The sequence below is a fragment of the Dipodomys ordii genome, unplaced genomic scaffold (assembly GCF_000151885.1).
Source record: "Dipodomys ordii isolate 6190 unplaced genomic scaffold, Dord_2.0 Scaffold8, whole genome shotgun sequence".
Lineage (NCBI taxonomy): Eukaryota > Metazoa > Chordata > Mammalia > Rodentia > Heteromyidae > Dipodomys > Dipodomys ordii.
In genome coordinates, this window is record NW_012267224.1 from 4,748,722 (window position 1) to 4,765,273 (window position 16,552).

The 16,552-nt window shown below is 35.3% G+C and overlaps 1 protein-coding gene across 1 annotated transcript in view; it reads right to left on the bottom strand.

The window, feature by feature from the left end:
- The window catches only part of LOC105980344 (ligand-dependent nuclear receptor corepressor-like protein), a 75,029-nt gene that overhangs the window by 42,968 nt on the left and 15,509 nt on the right, over positions 1 to 16,552 (bottom strand). The window contains exon 2 of the mRNA XM_013009189.1: positions 2,959 to 3,024. Within this exon, the coding sequence (XP_012864643.1) occupies positions 2,959 to 3,024 (66 nt within the window). The remainder of the gene's footprint in view (positions 1 to 2,958; positions 3,025 to 16,552) is intronic.

A 16,552-nucleotide genomic window follows, 5' to 3' on the forward strand; every position in this document is an offset into this window, starting at 1 on the left:
ACTAATCCTATGTGACCACAGGCAAATAAACTTTTATAGGGTTCAGCATTCTCATTTGAAAAAGCAAATTTGTTTGCTTAGGAAAATCTAAAGCTGGGCACCCGTGGCTCACACCTGTAATCCTAGCTACTCAGGAGGCTGAGATCTGAGGATCCCAGTTCAAAGCCAGCCCGGGACAAGACTCTTATCTCCAATAAACCACTAGAAAACGGGAAGTGGTGCTGTGGCCCAAGCCATAGAGCGTTTGTCTTGAGCTGAAGAGCTGAGAGACAGCACCCAGACCCAGAATTTAAGCCCTATGACCGACACAATAGATAAATAAATTTAAAAAGGAAGACACTGAAATTCAAAAGATGCTACTTTCATTTTATTCTAAATGTTTTAATTCTTTCTAGTATACATTGTTACTAGGACATAAATTAGTTTCCCAAATCAAATGACAGTAAAAAGCAAAAGAAGGAAATTAATAAGCTATATATTTTATGGAGATCACAAACAAGAATTACGGAGAAAGAATGTCAAAGATAGACAATACAATTAAAATAATTTCTCAGCTTAGGTTATAGTACAGTGGTACAGTTATTGAAAAACTTTATAGTGCTAGTTACAAATGCAAAATTGTATAACATGACTCATGTCATGGTTAAAAAAACTTAAAAACCTTAAAGCTTTTGATCTATTATCTAGAATAATCCACAGGAACTCTATAAATTTCAAGGGATAGTGAAAAATTGTGTGTTTACATATGCACCAGTAAGATATCATTCCCATCCTAAGGTTTAAGAGAATACAAAGTTATATGAATACCAGGATTTTAAGTTTGAGATCTCCAATAAAATTCCCTTTGTGTTTTGGTAATTTTATAAAACTGGGGAAAGTTAATTAATGCTCATACTATCCTATTATTATATATTATAGTTCAATATTACTAGTTCAATATCACTGAAATAACCTGATCATTTCTCCTTTCAAATACAAATAAAATGAATTAGAATATGACATACATGTATATGTTTATATATATATATATATATGTGTGTGTGTGTGTCATACATACACACGCACACACACACACACACACACATACACACACACACAAAACTTCATTTTCTTTAAATTGACTATTTCCGGATCATTAATAAAATCTACAACACAACTTTGAATAGATGAATACATCCCAACTACAGATATAAAATACTTTACTGAACACACCCTATTTTAAAATAAATAGCAAATTAAAAAAGAATAATCTTTTTTTTTGAGGGGGGTTTGGTCATGGGGCCTTGAACTCTGGGCCTGGGCGCTGTCCCTCAGCTCTTCAGCTCAAGGCTAGCGCTCTACCACTTGAGCCACAGCGCCACTTCCGGCTTTTTCCTTTTTGCTTATGTGGTGCTGAGGAATAGAACCCAGGGCCTCAGGCATGCAAGGCAAGTGCTCTACCACTGAGCCACCTTCCCAGCCAAAAGAATAATCTTAAAAGGACTATAATGTACAGTAAAACCACTGTGTTGTTAGTTTGTGTGTTTTGGCTTTACACATATTGATCAATTTATCTTAGGAAGACTATCCTAGTAATTCATGGGAGCCTGAATTTTACCAACCTAGTCTTGATAAACATTAGATTTTTAGATACTTTCTATTGGTGGCAAACTTAAATTGGAATACATTGAAATACTTTGGAAGCATAATCTGAGCCTAAGTAACATACTGTACTCAATTTTTTAAAATTATATAAAACATTAAGGAAATCCTAATGCATAGACAGTAAAAGTAAATGATTATAATTTTTGGCACACAGGAGAAAAAAAATCTATCAGTATGGATTAAGGACAAATTTAAAACAAAATGGGAACCATAAGATGAAGTAAATACTTAAGAATATCTTTTAGATGTAACAGTTGAAAACAAAATCAAAGGCACGTTAGACCCAATACGAAATGTATTAAGTTTAAATTCTGTTACTAGTCATCAATATCATTAATACCAATATTATATATTCAGGAGCCTTTACCTTGACCAGTGGTTTAATATTGGCCCAAACCTCTGCTAGCAGAGTTATGTTTATAGACATAAACATAAAATTGCATTGCCTTAATAAGTTTAACTTTCCAAAACTCAGAAGAAAAAAAAAGGCCTGACTTTTAATCAATATTCTTTAATAAAAATTTTATACCCTTAAAAAAAAGAGCAATTCCAGCTCTGCATGTATTAGGAAAAGAGTCCTAGTCACAACAGTTAAGGAAAATCCATTCTATAAGTCCACTGAAAAATAGGTTCTTCTATCCACAACTGTTTCACACATAAACAAAAAAGACTAGAAAGTATAAAAAAATAAAAATTTGGAGGGAGTACATTTTCAGTGTTTCACTAAAAGAATAAAAGTATATGAATATAAAAAAGATTTTTGGAAGACATTTAATTCAGCACTTATTTAATTCAGTTTAAATAATTAAATATGATTAGTATAATTAAATTGAGGCATATTTGCATAATTGATTTATTTAAATACTGTATAAAATAAGACAGAACTTTTAGTCTACAGAATAAAAATAAAATTATACTAACTTTAAATTTTGATTTATTGGGGCTGGGAAGGTGGCTCAGTGGTAGAGTGCTTGCCTTGCATGCCTGAGGCCCTGGGTTCGATTACTCAGCACCACATAAGCAAAAAGAAAAAAGCCGGAAGTGGTGCTGTGGCTCAAGTGGTAGATCGCTAGCCTTGAGCTGAAGAGCTGAGGGATAGCGCCCAGGCCCAGAGTTCAGGCCCCACGACTGGACCCAAAAAAATTTTTTTTTGATTTATTGTGGTATTTTAAAAATGGGTAGGTACAGAATATTTTGATTGTATTCATTTAAAAGTATTTTCTAAGTAAAAGACCAAACTTCATAGAACAACCATTTTTCATTTGTTAAATGGGACAGGATATTAAAACTTTAAAATAAAAAATTTTAAATTACCTTCAAATAAACTGAGGTCTCTTCGTAGCCGTGGTCCATAAAGCCCTTCTAAGATACTCTCAAAACCTGTGTTTTTAAAGACAGAAAGGAGTACTAAGTACTGGAAAAGTTACATTTTTATCAGAATAAAAATTTCATATCAACCAGTGCTGTTTTGCCCCTAGTTTAATTAAATTGAACTAGACAATATATAATAAAAACAGCTATACAATATCAAAAATCATAGGTATAAAGAAATTATAAAATATTCAAATGAAAATATACATAGTAATTAAAAAATCGATGTCATTTTAAAACATCTATGTCACTTAAAATATTCCATTCATTAAAATACGTTTGCACACCATGTACCATTTGGGTCAATGAACGCATGCAGGGTGGTGGTCCCATAACACTGTTATGGAGCTGAGAAATTAAGCAGAACTTATTATTTTACCTTTTCTAAATTTCAATACTTATACAAATACTTATCATTGTGTTAAAACTGCCTACAGTGCTGGGTGCTGGTGGCTCATACCTATAATCCTAGCTACTCAGGAGGCTGAGATCTGAGGATCCTGGTTCAAAGACAGCCCAGGCAGGAAAGTCCGTGAGACACTTATCTCCAAATAACCACCAGAAACCTGGAAGCAGCACTGTGGCTCAAGTGGTACAGTGCTTGCCTTGAGCCAAAGAGCTCAGGGACAGTGGCCAGGCCCAGAGTTCAAGCCCCACAACCCGCACATTAAAAAAAAAAAATGCCTGCAGCATTCAGTATAGTAAAATGCTGTACAGGTTTGAGGCCTGAGACTCATAGGCTATACCTTTGGCTTTGTGCAAGTACATTCTACGTTTGTTCACACAATGATATAAATCACCTAACACATTTCTCAGAATGGATTGTGCTATTAAATGAAGCATGAAAATATTATAAACAGATCTGTTATATAGTAATCTTGTGAAGAAGGAAAGTTTCTTGTAGATTACATGTATTAGCATACTTTTAAAAATATAGCATCTTTAATTGACAAGAATAAGTGAATGTTTATGGGTACAAACTACTGCTGTGAAAAATGTACTTTAAAATTACTTTAAAAATTAAGACACAGAACTTGTTCATTGCTATGGACTGCTTTAACCTTTAAGGATAAAATCAATGAAAATTTTATCTAATAAAATCCTAGTTTAATATGTTTTGCAAATATTCTCATTTCTAATATACTAACTTTAAGATTTTACATTTTGCTTTTTTGAAGTCTCTATTCATGTTCATTTTCAAGGAACTTAATAAGCAAACTAAAAGGAATCCTAAGGCCTGGGGAAGGCCAGGATAATAAAAGGATTGGCGAACCAGAAAAAGGAACCAATGAAAGCTTGAGTGGAAGAAAACTACCAAAGGTGGGCTGGGAAGAGTAATGGTAGATAAAGAAAGTAGATTTTTCTTGGTGATATTCTTAAATTGTAAAAGATGAGTAACATATGTAAATAAATATATTTAATAAATTATAAAAGATTTTTTTAAACACGTAATATCTCTAAATCAAGATTCATCTTAAAACCAATGGTATTTCATAGCAAAAAATAAGATAGTATTTCTTCATTTAATAACTCAAGGATTGGGCTGGGAAGGTGGCTCAGTGGTAGAGTGCTTGCCTTGCATACAAGAGGCCCTGGGTTCGATTCCTCAGCACTACATAGGCAGGGGAAAAAAAAGCCGAAAGTGGTGCTGTGGCTCAAGTGGTAGAACCGTAGCCTTGAGCTGAAGAGCTGAGGGACAGCGCCCAGACCCAGAGTTCAGGCCCACAACCGGACCCAAAAAATAAATAACTCAAAGATTCATCTTACAATCATTATCTTAGATTTGATAAAGATAGTTTTCATAATATGGTACTTGGGAAATAAATTAGGTGTTAAAGTGTTTATTGAACAAATTGGTACTAGTTTGCACAGGTGAAATTAGTACTAGTTTGCACAAGTGAAAACTTGAAGAAAAATGAGTGATCTGCTGCCAAAGAGGGCTATTAGAATGTTATATAAAAAAAAAAAGACTTCCATGTTGGATAAAGACCAGGCTTTATAAGATCAAACTGTCCTATTATTAAGATATTCTAATTCAATTTGTGAACAATGTGCTTCAAAATATTACTACAAATTACTATTTTAGGATGTGATTTTCTGGCATGTTAGACAAAATTTATACCCTTTTTCTATATAGGGCTATACAACTAAAAATAAAAAATACTTATTTCTCAAATTTAAGTTTGGTACAGCATTATCCTTGAGCAAAAAAAGCACAGTAACAGCACTCAGGCCCTGAGTTCAAGTCCCAGGACTGGCATTCAGGCAGGTGTGTGTGCATGCATGCATGCACGTGCATAGACACACACACATACATACCCACATACAAACACACACACAATTTTCAAACTGTAGGGTTAATGTTTTATTTTTAGTTAAAAGGTTTTTTTTTTCTCCTTTTTCTTGGCATAGCACTGGTGGCTCATGCCTAAAATACTAGCAACTGAGAAGGCTGACAAGATCCATAGGACCCACAGGATATGAAGCCAGCCTGAGCAGAAATGTCTGTGATACTTCACTGCCAAAATAACCAGCAAAAAGCAGGGCTAGTGGCATGATTCACAATATTTCTTCATTTAATAGATCAAGGATACATCAATCAATATCTTAGATATGATATAGTTATCATTGTATGGTGCTTGGGAAATACATTAGGTACTAAATAAAGTGTTTGTGGAATAAACACAGAACACAGAAGAGCAAATAAGCCTCTTGAGTGCAAGGCCCTGAGTTCAAACCCCAGTACTGCCAAAATAAAGTCTTGTTTCTTAGACCTGAATGGCATCCTGCAATCTCAGCAGCAAGGTGGCGGAGGTATAATGGTAGTGAGACTGAAGCTGGCCTTGGATACAAAGCAAGGTCAAGCCTAGACAACATGCTCAATAGTTTTATTTTTTTTGCATATTTATAGAAAGTAAATTGATGTTAGTATATTAATGTGCATCTAGTAATTACACTAAATTATCTGATAAATTTTGGAAATGTATGATCTGCAGGCATGATTATGGTTGTTTTTCCTCAATACTTAACTTTTTCCCCCTTGTTCTTGGCCTTAACGCTTTGGTGTATTTCTGCAATGATATTGAAAGAGGCTATCTCTGACCTATAACTCAATCTAAGTGGGAGAGCACTCAAAATGTCATCACTAAATGTAGTATTTCCTGTGTTCTCTTAAAATAAATATTAGTTATCACATCAGGAAACTTCCTTCATTTCTAGCTTGCTAGGAATTTATTATGAATAAATGTGGAATTTTATAAAATGCATTCTGAATTTATTGAGATAATTAAAAGATTTAATACATGATTAATACCCATTGTGTTATATTTTTTACATGTTGGTTACATTTAATATCCTTCAAACTTTCAGTATGTAGTTAGTTCACGATTGAAACTGTCTTATAGTATCAATGTTATACTATGTTCATAACAGAATAAATGGCACAATTCCTTCTACTCTCTAAGAAATTCTCTATGAAATGTACTACCGTTTTCTTGAATGTTATACAGAAATGCCAGAAGACAGCTGGGACTAATGTCATTCTAAAGTCTCTACAACTCATAAACCTTATTTAACTTTCATTAAGTATATTCTACTTTCTATATTCTATTGAAGTATATTGCAGTTTCATTGTATCATGTTTCTTTTTTAAAAATACATAAATAGTGATCCTTCACCTATCATGGGAGTTACATTCCAGAGACCCACATGACAGGTGACAAACCACTAAACAATAGTAAGTGAACCTTGATATAGGGAGGGATGACTATTTAGCTGCTACTTCCTGTATTTTCACCTATTGTGGGGGATCTCTAGAACCTAACTTCTACAATCCGCGAGAGATCACTGTACTCTATTTCTTATATTCAGGGAATATGTCAATTTCCACTTACATTTTCCAATTTAGCCACATAAAGTTTTATGTACTTAATATCCAAGCATCATCACTGATGCTGTACACTCCTATTAATTCTTATTTTTTCCCAAATATATTAAAACTTTTTCAATTTTATTTTCAGAACCTGAAAAGTCCTCATGATTTATTATCTCTTGTGTTTTTCTTTTTTCTTTTGATCAAGGAAATTTCCTTCCTTCCTTTTCTTTTTTCTTTTTTTTTGGATTTTTTTTTGGGGGGGTCTGGTTGTGGGGCCTGAACTCTGGGCCTGGGTGCTGTCCCTCAGCTCTTCAGCTCAAGGCTAGTGCCCTACCACTTGAGCCACAGCACCACTTCCACCTTTTTTCTCTGTGCTTATGTGGTGCTGAGGAATCGAACCCAGGGCCTCATGCATGCAAGGCAAGCACTCTGCCACTGGGCCACCTTCCCAGCCCCTCTTCCTTCCTTTTCTAACATAACTTAATGCACAAATTTCTCTAAGCTCATGCTATGACTTCAGATGTATCATATTTTCTTTAAGTCATGTAAAATATTCTAATTTTCATTATGACTTTTGTTTTGACCTAAGGATATTAAGCAGGGTATGTCTTAATTTCCAGATAAATAAGGAGAGTTTATCCAAAATAATTTTACATTGTAGCAAAAAAAAAAAATCCAATATGACCAATCTGGCTGGATGTCCTGATGTTGTTTTTGAGGTCAACATAGACAATTTTTAAAAATCCTCAACATATTCTCAAAGGCACAGCATATCTTAAAATTGTTGAGTCCAGTGTTTCCAACTCATGTATTCTTATTGTTATGTACATTAGCTGTATTAGTTGTTGATAAAAGTATGCAAGAGAGAATATTGTGTTTTTGTCTATTCCTTTTTAGGTTCTGAACCCTTTTATACTTGATGTTTAGAAGCAAGTAATTAAGTGCCTATAACTTCACAATTAATATATCTCTCTGGAGAATAGAACTTTATGTAAATTATGAAATGACCATCTTTATATCTAGCAGTGATTTTTGCATTTGACTATTTGGTCTAATAGTACATGAAAATGTTTTATTATTTGTTTTTAAGGCAAGATTCTTTTCAGTTTTCCTTTACAACTTGTCTTATTAAATTACATACAGCAGGATTTCTCTTTTAGTCCTTTGACTCTTCTTCATAATTTACCAGAGCTTTTAATATATTTGGAATTGAAGCCTCTATTTTTGTTTTATTTATGTCTAGGTTATACAGTGTTATTTCTCTTCTTTCTTGTAAACTTTGAAAATACTTATCCTATTTTGTCCCTCTTGCATCAGTATGAAAGTTGTGATCCATATTTCTCATCTTTTTGTGGATAACCTAGTCTGAAAAACTCTGCTAGATATTTTTGTTTACCCTATTAAAGTTTAATGCAATTATCTTATTATTGGGTTTGTATCTAATATCTTCATTTTCTATGTTTCTCCCATTACTCTGCTTGATCAATCAAATATATATATATATATATAATATACTTTGACCATATTCACCTCAATGTTCACAACGATTTCTCCCATTCATAGCTCTAAACAAATACTCAATCCTAGCTACTCAAGAGGCTAAGTTCTGAAAATCAAGGTTTGAAGCCTGCCTGGGCAAAATAGACATTTTATCTCCAATTAACCAGCAAAAATCCAGAAATAGAGGAGTGGTTTCAATGATTAAGCACTAACAATAAGTGAAAAAGTCAAGCAAGAATGAGTCCAGGAGTTCAAGTCCCAGTACCAGCACTAAAAGAAAGAAAATCATTCCTTGAGGAAAAAAATAGGTTCAGTTTTTGTGTTTTTGTTTTTCTTTTAAATTCTGTTCTTGAGGCTTAAACTTCAGGCCTGGGTACTCTCTCTGAGCTTGCATCCGTCCGTCCGTCTGTCCACCCACCCATCCATCCATCCATCCATCCATCTATTTTTATACTAGTCCTAGGGCTTGAACACAGGGCCCAAGTGTTGTCCATTCTGTCCCTGAGCTATTTGGCTCAAGGACAGTCCTCTACCACTTGAGCCACAGCTTCACTGCTGGCTTTTTGGTACTCAATTGGAGATAAGAGTCTCATGAATTTCATGGTCTGGGCTGGCATTGAAGTGTGATCCTCAGATCTGAACCTCTTGGGTAGCTAGGATTATAGGCATGAGCCTCGGTGCTTGGTGAAACTTCAGTTTTTATAACTATTGTACTTCATGGTCTACTGAAAATCTTATGTTAGAGTTCCTGTTTGTCCCAACTGATCATCAGAAACCGGTGTAAGACCACACATTTGTCATAAATCAACATGTTGAATTGAAATCATTTCATATAACGACTTGGATTTTGAAAATGGTTTTAAAAAAAGACCATATATCTCTCTAACACATTAATATAAAATTATCTGTCATCTTAATTTGCAGTTCTCTTAATTGTTACTGAGGTTCAGCATATTTTCAAGTATTCTACTTTCAGCTTTCCTTTTCGGCCACTTCATAAATTGCAAATGCTTCTCTATCATTGTTTTATCTGTGTTCTTTCATACAGAGCTTACTGTGTTTATGTGTCAGTGTTTTTTTATCTTGTTTAATGATTGATGTATTTTTCTTGTGTAATAAAAAATTTAAGTCATAATTATGTCTATTTGTACACATAGTTATGTAATCCATCAAAACTGATTTTTATAAATACTGCACTATACCAGAATAAATTTTATCCCATGCACCATTCTGATTGGTAGGTCATTATTATCCATGAGACCCTAAAATTGGTGTAAGTATGTATTTTTAATATAAGTAGCCTTTTGAAGTAAACTTACTGCCATAAAATTCACTCACTTTGCTTTTAAATATTTGCCTTTTCTGGATATTACAAATGAATTGAATCATATCATATATACTTTTATGTCTGGCTTCTTTCATGGAGTGTAAAGTCTTTAAGGTTTATCCTTCAACATTTCAGTCTTTTTAATTACAGAACTGCACTCCATTATATAGAAATATTGCAAATGCTTATCATTTACATCTAATGAAAATTTGAGAGTGGTTTCCGTTTTCCAGCTGGAGGCTACTCTGAAAAACGCTGCTTTGAGCATTTGTGTTCTAATCATTGTAGAGTGTATGTTTTTATTTTTATTGGGCAAGATAGCAATATGGTAAAACTCTATGTAACATTTGGGGAGATTGCTAAGTATCTTTCCAAAGTGGTTGCAACATCCTATATTCTTTTCAGTAATTTTGCCATATTCTTACCTACTGTTGTTTGCCTTCTTGATTACAACCATACTAGAGGGGTGCAAATGGCATTTTTCAGTGACTAATGGTGCTGAATATTCTCCCATGTTCTTACTAGAAGCCTGTGTATGTTATGTGGTGAAATGTGTATTTGCTTGCCTGTTTAATGGAGCTGACCCTATTATTATTGAGTTATATGATCTGTAAATATTTTCTTCAAGCTTGGAGATATTTTGAGCACAAAATGTTGTAACTTTAGTTCCATTATATCTTTTTCTTTGTCCATCTGTTTTTAAGTCTTTCTACTGTTCTGTTTGACTATTTTAAGCAAATACTACCACTATATGGTAGACATTACTGCTTTACAATTTCTTAAAATATCCTTAACATCTTCTTGTCTTCCCAATAAAGGTCTAATAATTAATTACTTCAGCTTACCTAACAGTTTTTACAACCATGAAAAATACTAATTTGTAACTGATTACAAATATAATTTTTCTAATGTTTCCAAAACACATGTAATTTTTGATGTAAGTTTTTTGGAAGATATCTATATTACAATAAATATTTCCTTCTGTGCAGCTGTCTCTTTTTACCATTTTCTTTAAAAAATTTATTGTTATTATAAAGGTAATATACAGAGGGATTATAGTTACATAAGTTAGGAAAAGAGTACATTTCTTTTTGGACAATGTCATTCCTTGCCTCACTCTCTCCCAGTTTTTCCCTCCCATTCGCATACACAAGTTGTAGAGCTCATTTTCAATACAGTGTCTAGTAGTACCACTGCTGCATTTGTTCACCCTTTGTCCCTCCATTTCTGTGCCCCCCACCTTTCCAAGGATAGATAAGTGGACAAACAAAGAGTCAAGGAAAAGAAACCAAAAACAGCCACAAAAGAAAAACTTCCTGTTTCCATTTCTTGGAACTGTCTTGTTTTCTTCCAGAGTAATAGATTATTAAGTAATGGGAAAAGGGATATGGTACTTGTCAAAGACTAGATTCAATGACATAAAAACAAAAACCCAAAATTTTATTGAAGCTAGGCACCTAGCCTCTTTCCCTGATACAGAAATGAATTTTTGGATAGAATCTGATAGCAATAGGACCAATAGCTGAGTGTTTCCTTGCCATAGTTTTCTCCATAAAGTTCAAAATTCAACACTCTGTCCCCAGCCCTACAATTCTTGACATATTCTGGGGGCACATTTTTGCTGTCACTAGGGGCACAAACTAGGGGATGGGAGGGTTATGGAATAAGTGGAAACCTGCCCACTTACTGAGACCCTTTCCTAAACTCAACTGAAATACATACACACACACACACACACACACACACACACACACACACACACACACACACAGTATCATTTCAAGTACTGAAAAACAAATATGCTCAATTTGAATACTTGAAAGCAGAGTATCTTAGGAAATCCACTGTTGTCAAAAATGATAAGGCAGAATTCTAGTATTTGATGTCTCATACTGCTGGAAATCAAGTCAAATCCAAACCAAAATTAAAAAACAGATGAAAAACACCACCCAAACCCACATTTTTCTTAAATAATGGCAGCTAAATTTCTGGTCTGGAAAATACAGCCTTCAGATCTACTACATGTAGGCAAAAATAAAAATGTTTTATAGTTTTCCTAGGGCCAAAAAGCAGTTTAAGGCAAAGATTTGAACCACTTCCACATTCAAGCTTTATTTTCTTGTGTTACATCACTCTTTGACCCAATAATAAAATTTCTGAAGCCCTAAGTTTGCTGAATGTGATCTCCCCTCATTGTCATGCTCACACAGGGATACATTTGTTTATCTGTATTTATGATTACAGAGGTGAAGCACATCAAGTGATGGTAAGATACAAACAGTGGGTAATTAAAGTAGAATGCATAAAACTTGAAGACAACTTGATGGATACCCTGCTAATACTCAAATCCTTGAAAAATGCCACTGTGTATCACTTTGGATATTCACATAACTTGTCTTTTAGCCATATTACCCTCCAACCACTCTCAAAACATATCTGTAGAACTCCTACCCATTCTTAAAATCCTAAGAAGTACTGCCTCAAATTAAAAATTTCATCCAGCCAGGCTCCAGTGGCTCATGCCCGTAATCCTAGCTAATCAGGAGGCTGAGATCTGAGGATCATGGTTCAAAGCGAGCCTTGGCAGGAAAGCCCGTAAGACTCATCTCCAATAAACTACCAGAAACCTGGAAGTGGCACTGTGGCTCAAGTGGTAGAGCTCTAGCCTTTAGCTGAAGAGCTCAGGAAGAGTGCCCAAGCCCAGAGTTCAAGCCCCACAACCGACAAAAAACAAAAGAAAAATTCATCTAGTAGAATATAACTTTAGACTAGACAAGACTCATTATTTCATGCTTTGCAATTACTTATACAATGTCTTGTATTATTTCCTTTGGAGTACTAACCATAATTCTAGTAAACTATATAATTTTCATGTCTCTTTCCAACTTATCAATTTTTTTGTTTCACACACATCTGCAGGCTATGTTAGTCACTTTTCACTGCTATGACAAAATGTTTGAGAAAGTGACTTAAAAAAGGAAAAGTTTAGTTTGGTTCATAGTTTCAGAGCATGTACAGCCAGCTCCATCCAGCTCCATCCAGCAGAACATCATGGAAAAATGCTGCTCAACTAATGGCAGCTAAGAAAACAAGGTAGGGTACACCTATGCAGGGAGAAGATAAAGCCTTCACAGGCAACACCACCTACTTCCTCCTAGCCACACATTCAGCTATGAACTAACTCATCAGTGATTCACTGATGAAGTTACCACTGTCACAATCCAATTGCCTTTCAATAAGGGCTACTCATAGAGGGCCTCATTTTCAACTCATGAGTCTGTAGGGCATAATTCTATAATCACATGGCTATTAGGTATTCCAGAAACTGGGGAGTTAATTATTGAGCAAGAAAAGACAAGAGGGCAGTCATGGGGGAAAAAGTAACATAAATCCTTATTTAACATTTTTATTTGACAAATGCTACAAGGATCTACAAATTCCAAGGAGAAAAGGAACATGCCATCTTATTTGGTAAGCTAGCCTCATAATAAATATTAAAGGGAAAAAATTCACTTCATATTCAATCTCAAAATGATTTTTAGAATGCAGCTGAATCTGGAACTTTAAAACTTTGCTATTAACAGTTTTGCTTCACATCAAGTAGGTTTCTGAAATTCCTCACTGTTCACTTACATCTATTTTCTTGCTTAGTTTAACACTTCTATTTCTTCAGTTTCATTGCTACCAATACTTCTCTCTCAGTAGCATCTTACTGCTCTGTTTCTTTCCTTCTTTCTTTCTTTCTTTCTTTCTGTAAGCATGTGTCGGATTTACATGCTGTTATGGCTCAAGGACTTCAGGCACCTCTATTAGAAAAGTTTCTCTATTATAAAGTCTTGAAGACTCCATATTTGGAAACACGAGTGTGCACACAGAACTACCAGTACCTTTTTTAATAGGAAGAAGTCAATGATGCTGCTAAGTATCCAAAACGACCCTTTACGACAAATAATTATCTAGTTTCAACTGTCAAACAGAATGGGGTTGGTATCATTTTATGCACATTTTAGTAGTAAATCAGATTTGGGACTGGAAAGGTGGCTCAGCGATAGAGCACTTGCCTTGCACGCCTGAGGCCCTGGGTTCGATTCCTCAGCACCACATAAGCAAAAAGAAAAAAGCTAGAAGTGGCGCTGTGGCTCAAGTGGTAGAGTGCTAGCCTTGAGCTGAAGAGCTGAGGGACAGCACCCAGGCCCAGAGTTCAAGCCCCACCCACCCAAAAAAATAAATAAATCAGATTTGTAAAGAAATAAAGAGAAATTATATTATACCTTTATATTGTCCTCAACCTGTCTGGTGGTTCAACCTATAAAATGTAGCTGAATTTTATAGCTAGCAGAGAACCTGGTTGTAGGGCAGGATAAACTATTCAACCATACTTAACACAATGATTTTTCACTGTGTATGTGTGTGTGTTTTTTTAAATCATCAGTTGTGGGGCTTGAACTCGGGTCCTGGGCACTGTCTTTAGGCTTTTTCACTCAAGGCAAGCACTCTACAACTTTGAGGCACAGTGCCAGTTCCAACAAAATGGTCCCCCCCCCATACGATGGTAGAAGAGTTCTTAAATAAAATGCAAAAAAGGAAAAAATGAGCCAGGCACTGGTGGCTCATGTCTGTAATCCTAGCTACTCAGGAGGCTGAGATCTGAGGATCGTGGTTCAAAGCCAGCCTGGGTAGGAAAGTCATGAGATTATCTCCAAAAAACCACCAGAAAACTGGAAGTGGCACTGGGGCTAAGGTGATAGAGTGCTAGCCTTGAGCTAAAGAGCTGAGGGATAGCACCCAGGCCCAGAGTTCAAGCTCTACGACAGGAAAAAAAAAAAGGAAAAATGATTGTAGCAAATGACAATGCTTGGAGAACACTAAAACAGATGATAAACCCTTCAAATATTCCTTAAGTGTACTTGTGAGGAAGGAAAAAAAGGCAACAGAGAAAATCAATAAACAGTATAGGAAATGTCTAATGAGCAAGACTATAGAGCTAAACCCTGATAGAAAATATAAGAAAAAGCCGGGTGCCAGTGGTTCATGCCTATAATCCTAGCTACTCAGGAGGCTGAGATCTGAGGATCAGCCAGCCCAGGCAAGAAACTCCATGAGACTCTTATCTCTGATAAACCACTAGAAAACCAGAAGTGGTGCTGTGGCTCAAGTGGTAGATTGCTCACCTTGAGCTGAAGAGCACAGGGACAGTGCCCAAGCCGAGTTCAAGCCCCTTGACCAACAAAAAAAAAATAAAAATTAAAAAAAATATATATATATATGAAAAAATGGTAGAAAATACTATCATTGTCATTTGACATGAGGGATAATAGTTAATAAGGGCCTTGGTGGTTAAAGCAATGATGAAAATCTTAATCTCAGAGAAGACAAATTCAGGATAAATAAGTCTAGAAATAAAAAAAAAGATTTTACAAATGAGAAATACTACTTCAGTATCAAATGGAGATAACTTACAAGACTCATCAGGTTGTGTGTGTGTGTGTGTGTGTGTGTGTGTGTGTGTGCACTTGCACAAGCTGGTTCTAGGGCTTGAACTCAGTGCCTGGGCACTGTCTCTGACCCTTTTTGCTCAAGGCTAGCTACAGTTCAACTTCTGGCTTTTTGTGGTTATCTGGAGATAAGAGTCTCATACACTTTCCTGACGCGCAGACTCCGAACTGTAAACTTCAGATCTCAGCCTCCTGAGTAGCTTAGATTACATGCATGAGGCACTGGGACCCTGCAAGAGGGATCAGTTTTTAAAACAAAACTCACAAGAATATTACTGTGCTATAAACCGTGCCTTATTTCAGTGAATCAACTGATTGGTTCATTGATTTAATTCTGTAAAAAGAAGCCGTTCATAAAGTCACATTTATAAGACAGAAAGTAGGGAGAGCAATCAGTAATCAGTTTTTACTCCTTGAAATCTCAGCGTTGGGCTGGGAAGGTGGCTCAGTGGCAGAGCGCTTGCCTTGCATGCATGAAGCCCTGGGTTTGATTCCTCAGCACCACATAAGCAAAAAGAAATAAAGCCGAAGTGGAGCTGTGGCTCAAGTGGTAGAGCATTAGCCTTGAGCTGAAGAGCTGAGGGACAGCGCCCAGGCCCAGAGTTCAGGCCCCAAGACTGGACCCTCCCTCCCCAAAATAAAATAAATTAAAAAAAAAAGGCAATGTGAAATGATTTAAAAAAAAAATCTCAACGTGTGTGTGTGTGTGTGTGTGTGTGTGCATGTGTGTTTGCGAGCACGTGCGTGCATGTGTGCACACGGGTTTGAACTCAGGGCCTGGAAAATTGCTCCCTAAGTTTTTATGGTCAAGCCTAGTAGAGCTCTACCACTTCCCCAAACTCACTTCTTATAAGGTTTATCAATCATGTGTGATAACAACACAAATATGTGTCACGTTAAACTGCTTAACATACTAGGAATTAATTTTAAGATAATTCTGTATGTAACTAAATGCTATAACAAAGAGTTTTTTTACCTAATTTCTATTAGATCTATGCTTATGATTATAATTTTAGTATTAAAATGAATATAATAATTCTTTCCTTCAAAAATGGTTTAAATACTTGTGGTGCTAGGAAGACAGGGTAAGAGAAAACAAGCTTTTTCTTTGGATATATATATGCATACATATATAAACTTTGAACTTGTGGGAAATAAGCAGTCACTGTAACATAACTGTTTATGGCAGAGGGATGAAAGCACATGGAAAAGCACAAACCCCAGGTCTGAATGAATTACGATGAATCACGGAAAAAGAGAAATCTAGTTACCTAAAATGATTTAAAAAATATCCAGGAAATGAACCAAAATTAATAATACATAAGGCAAAATAATGCTCAT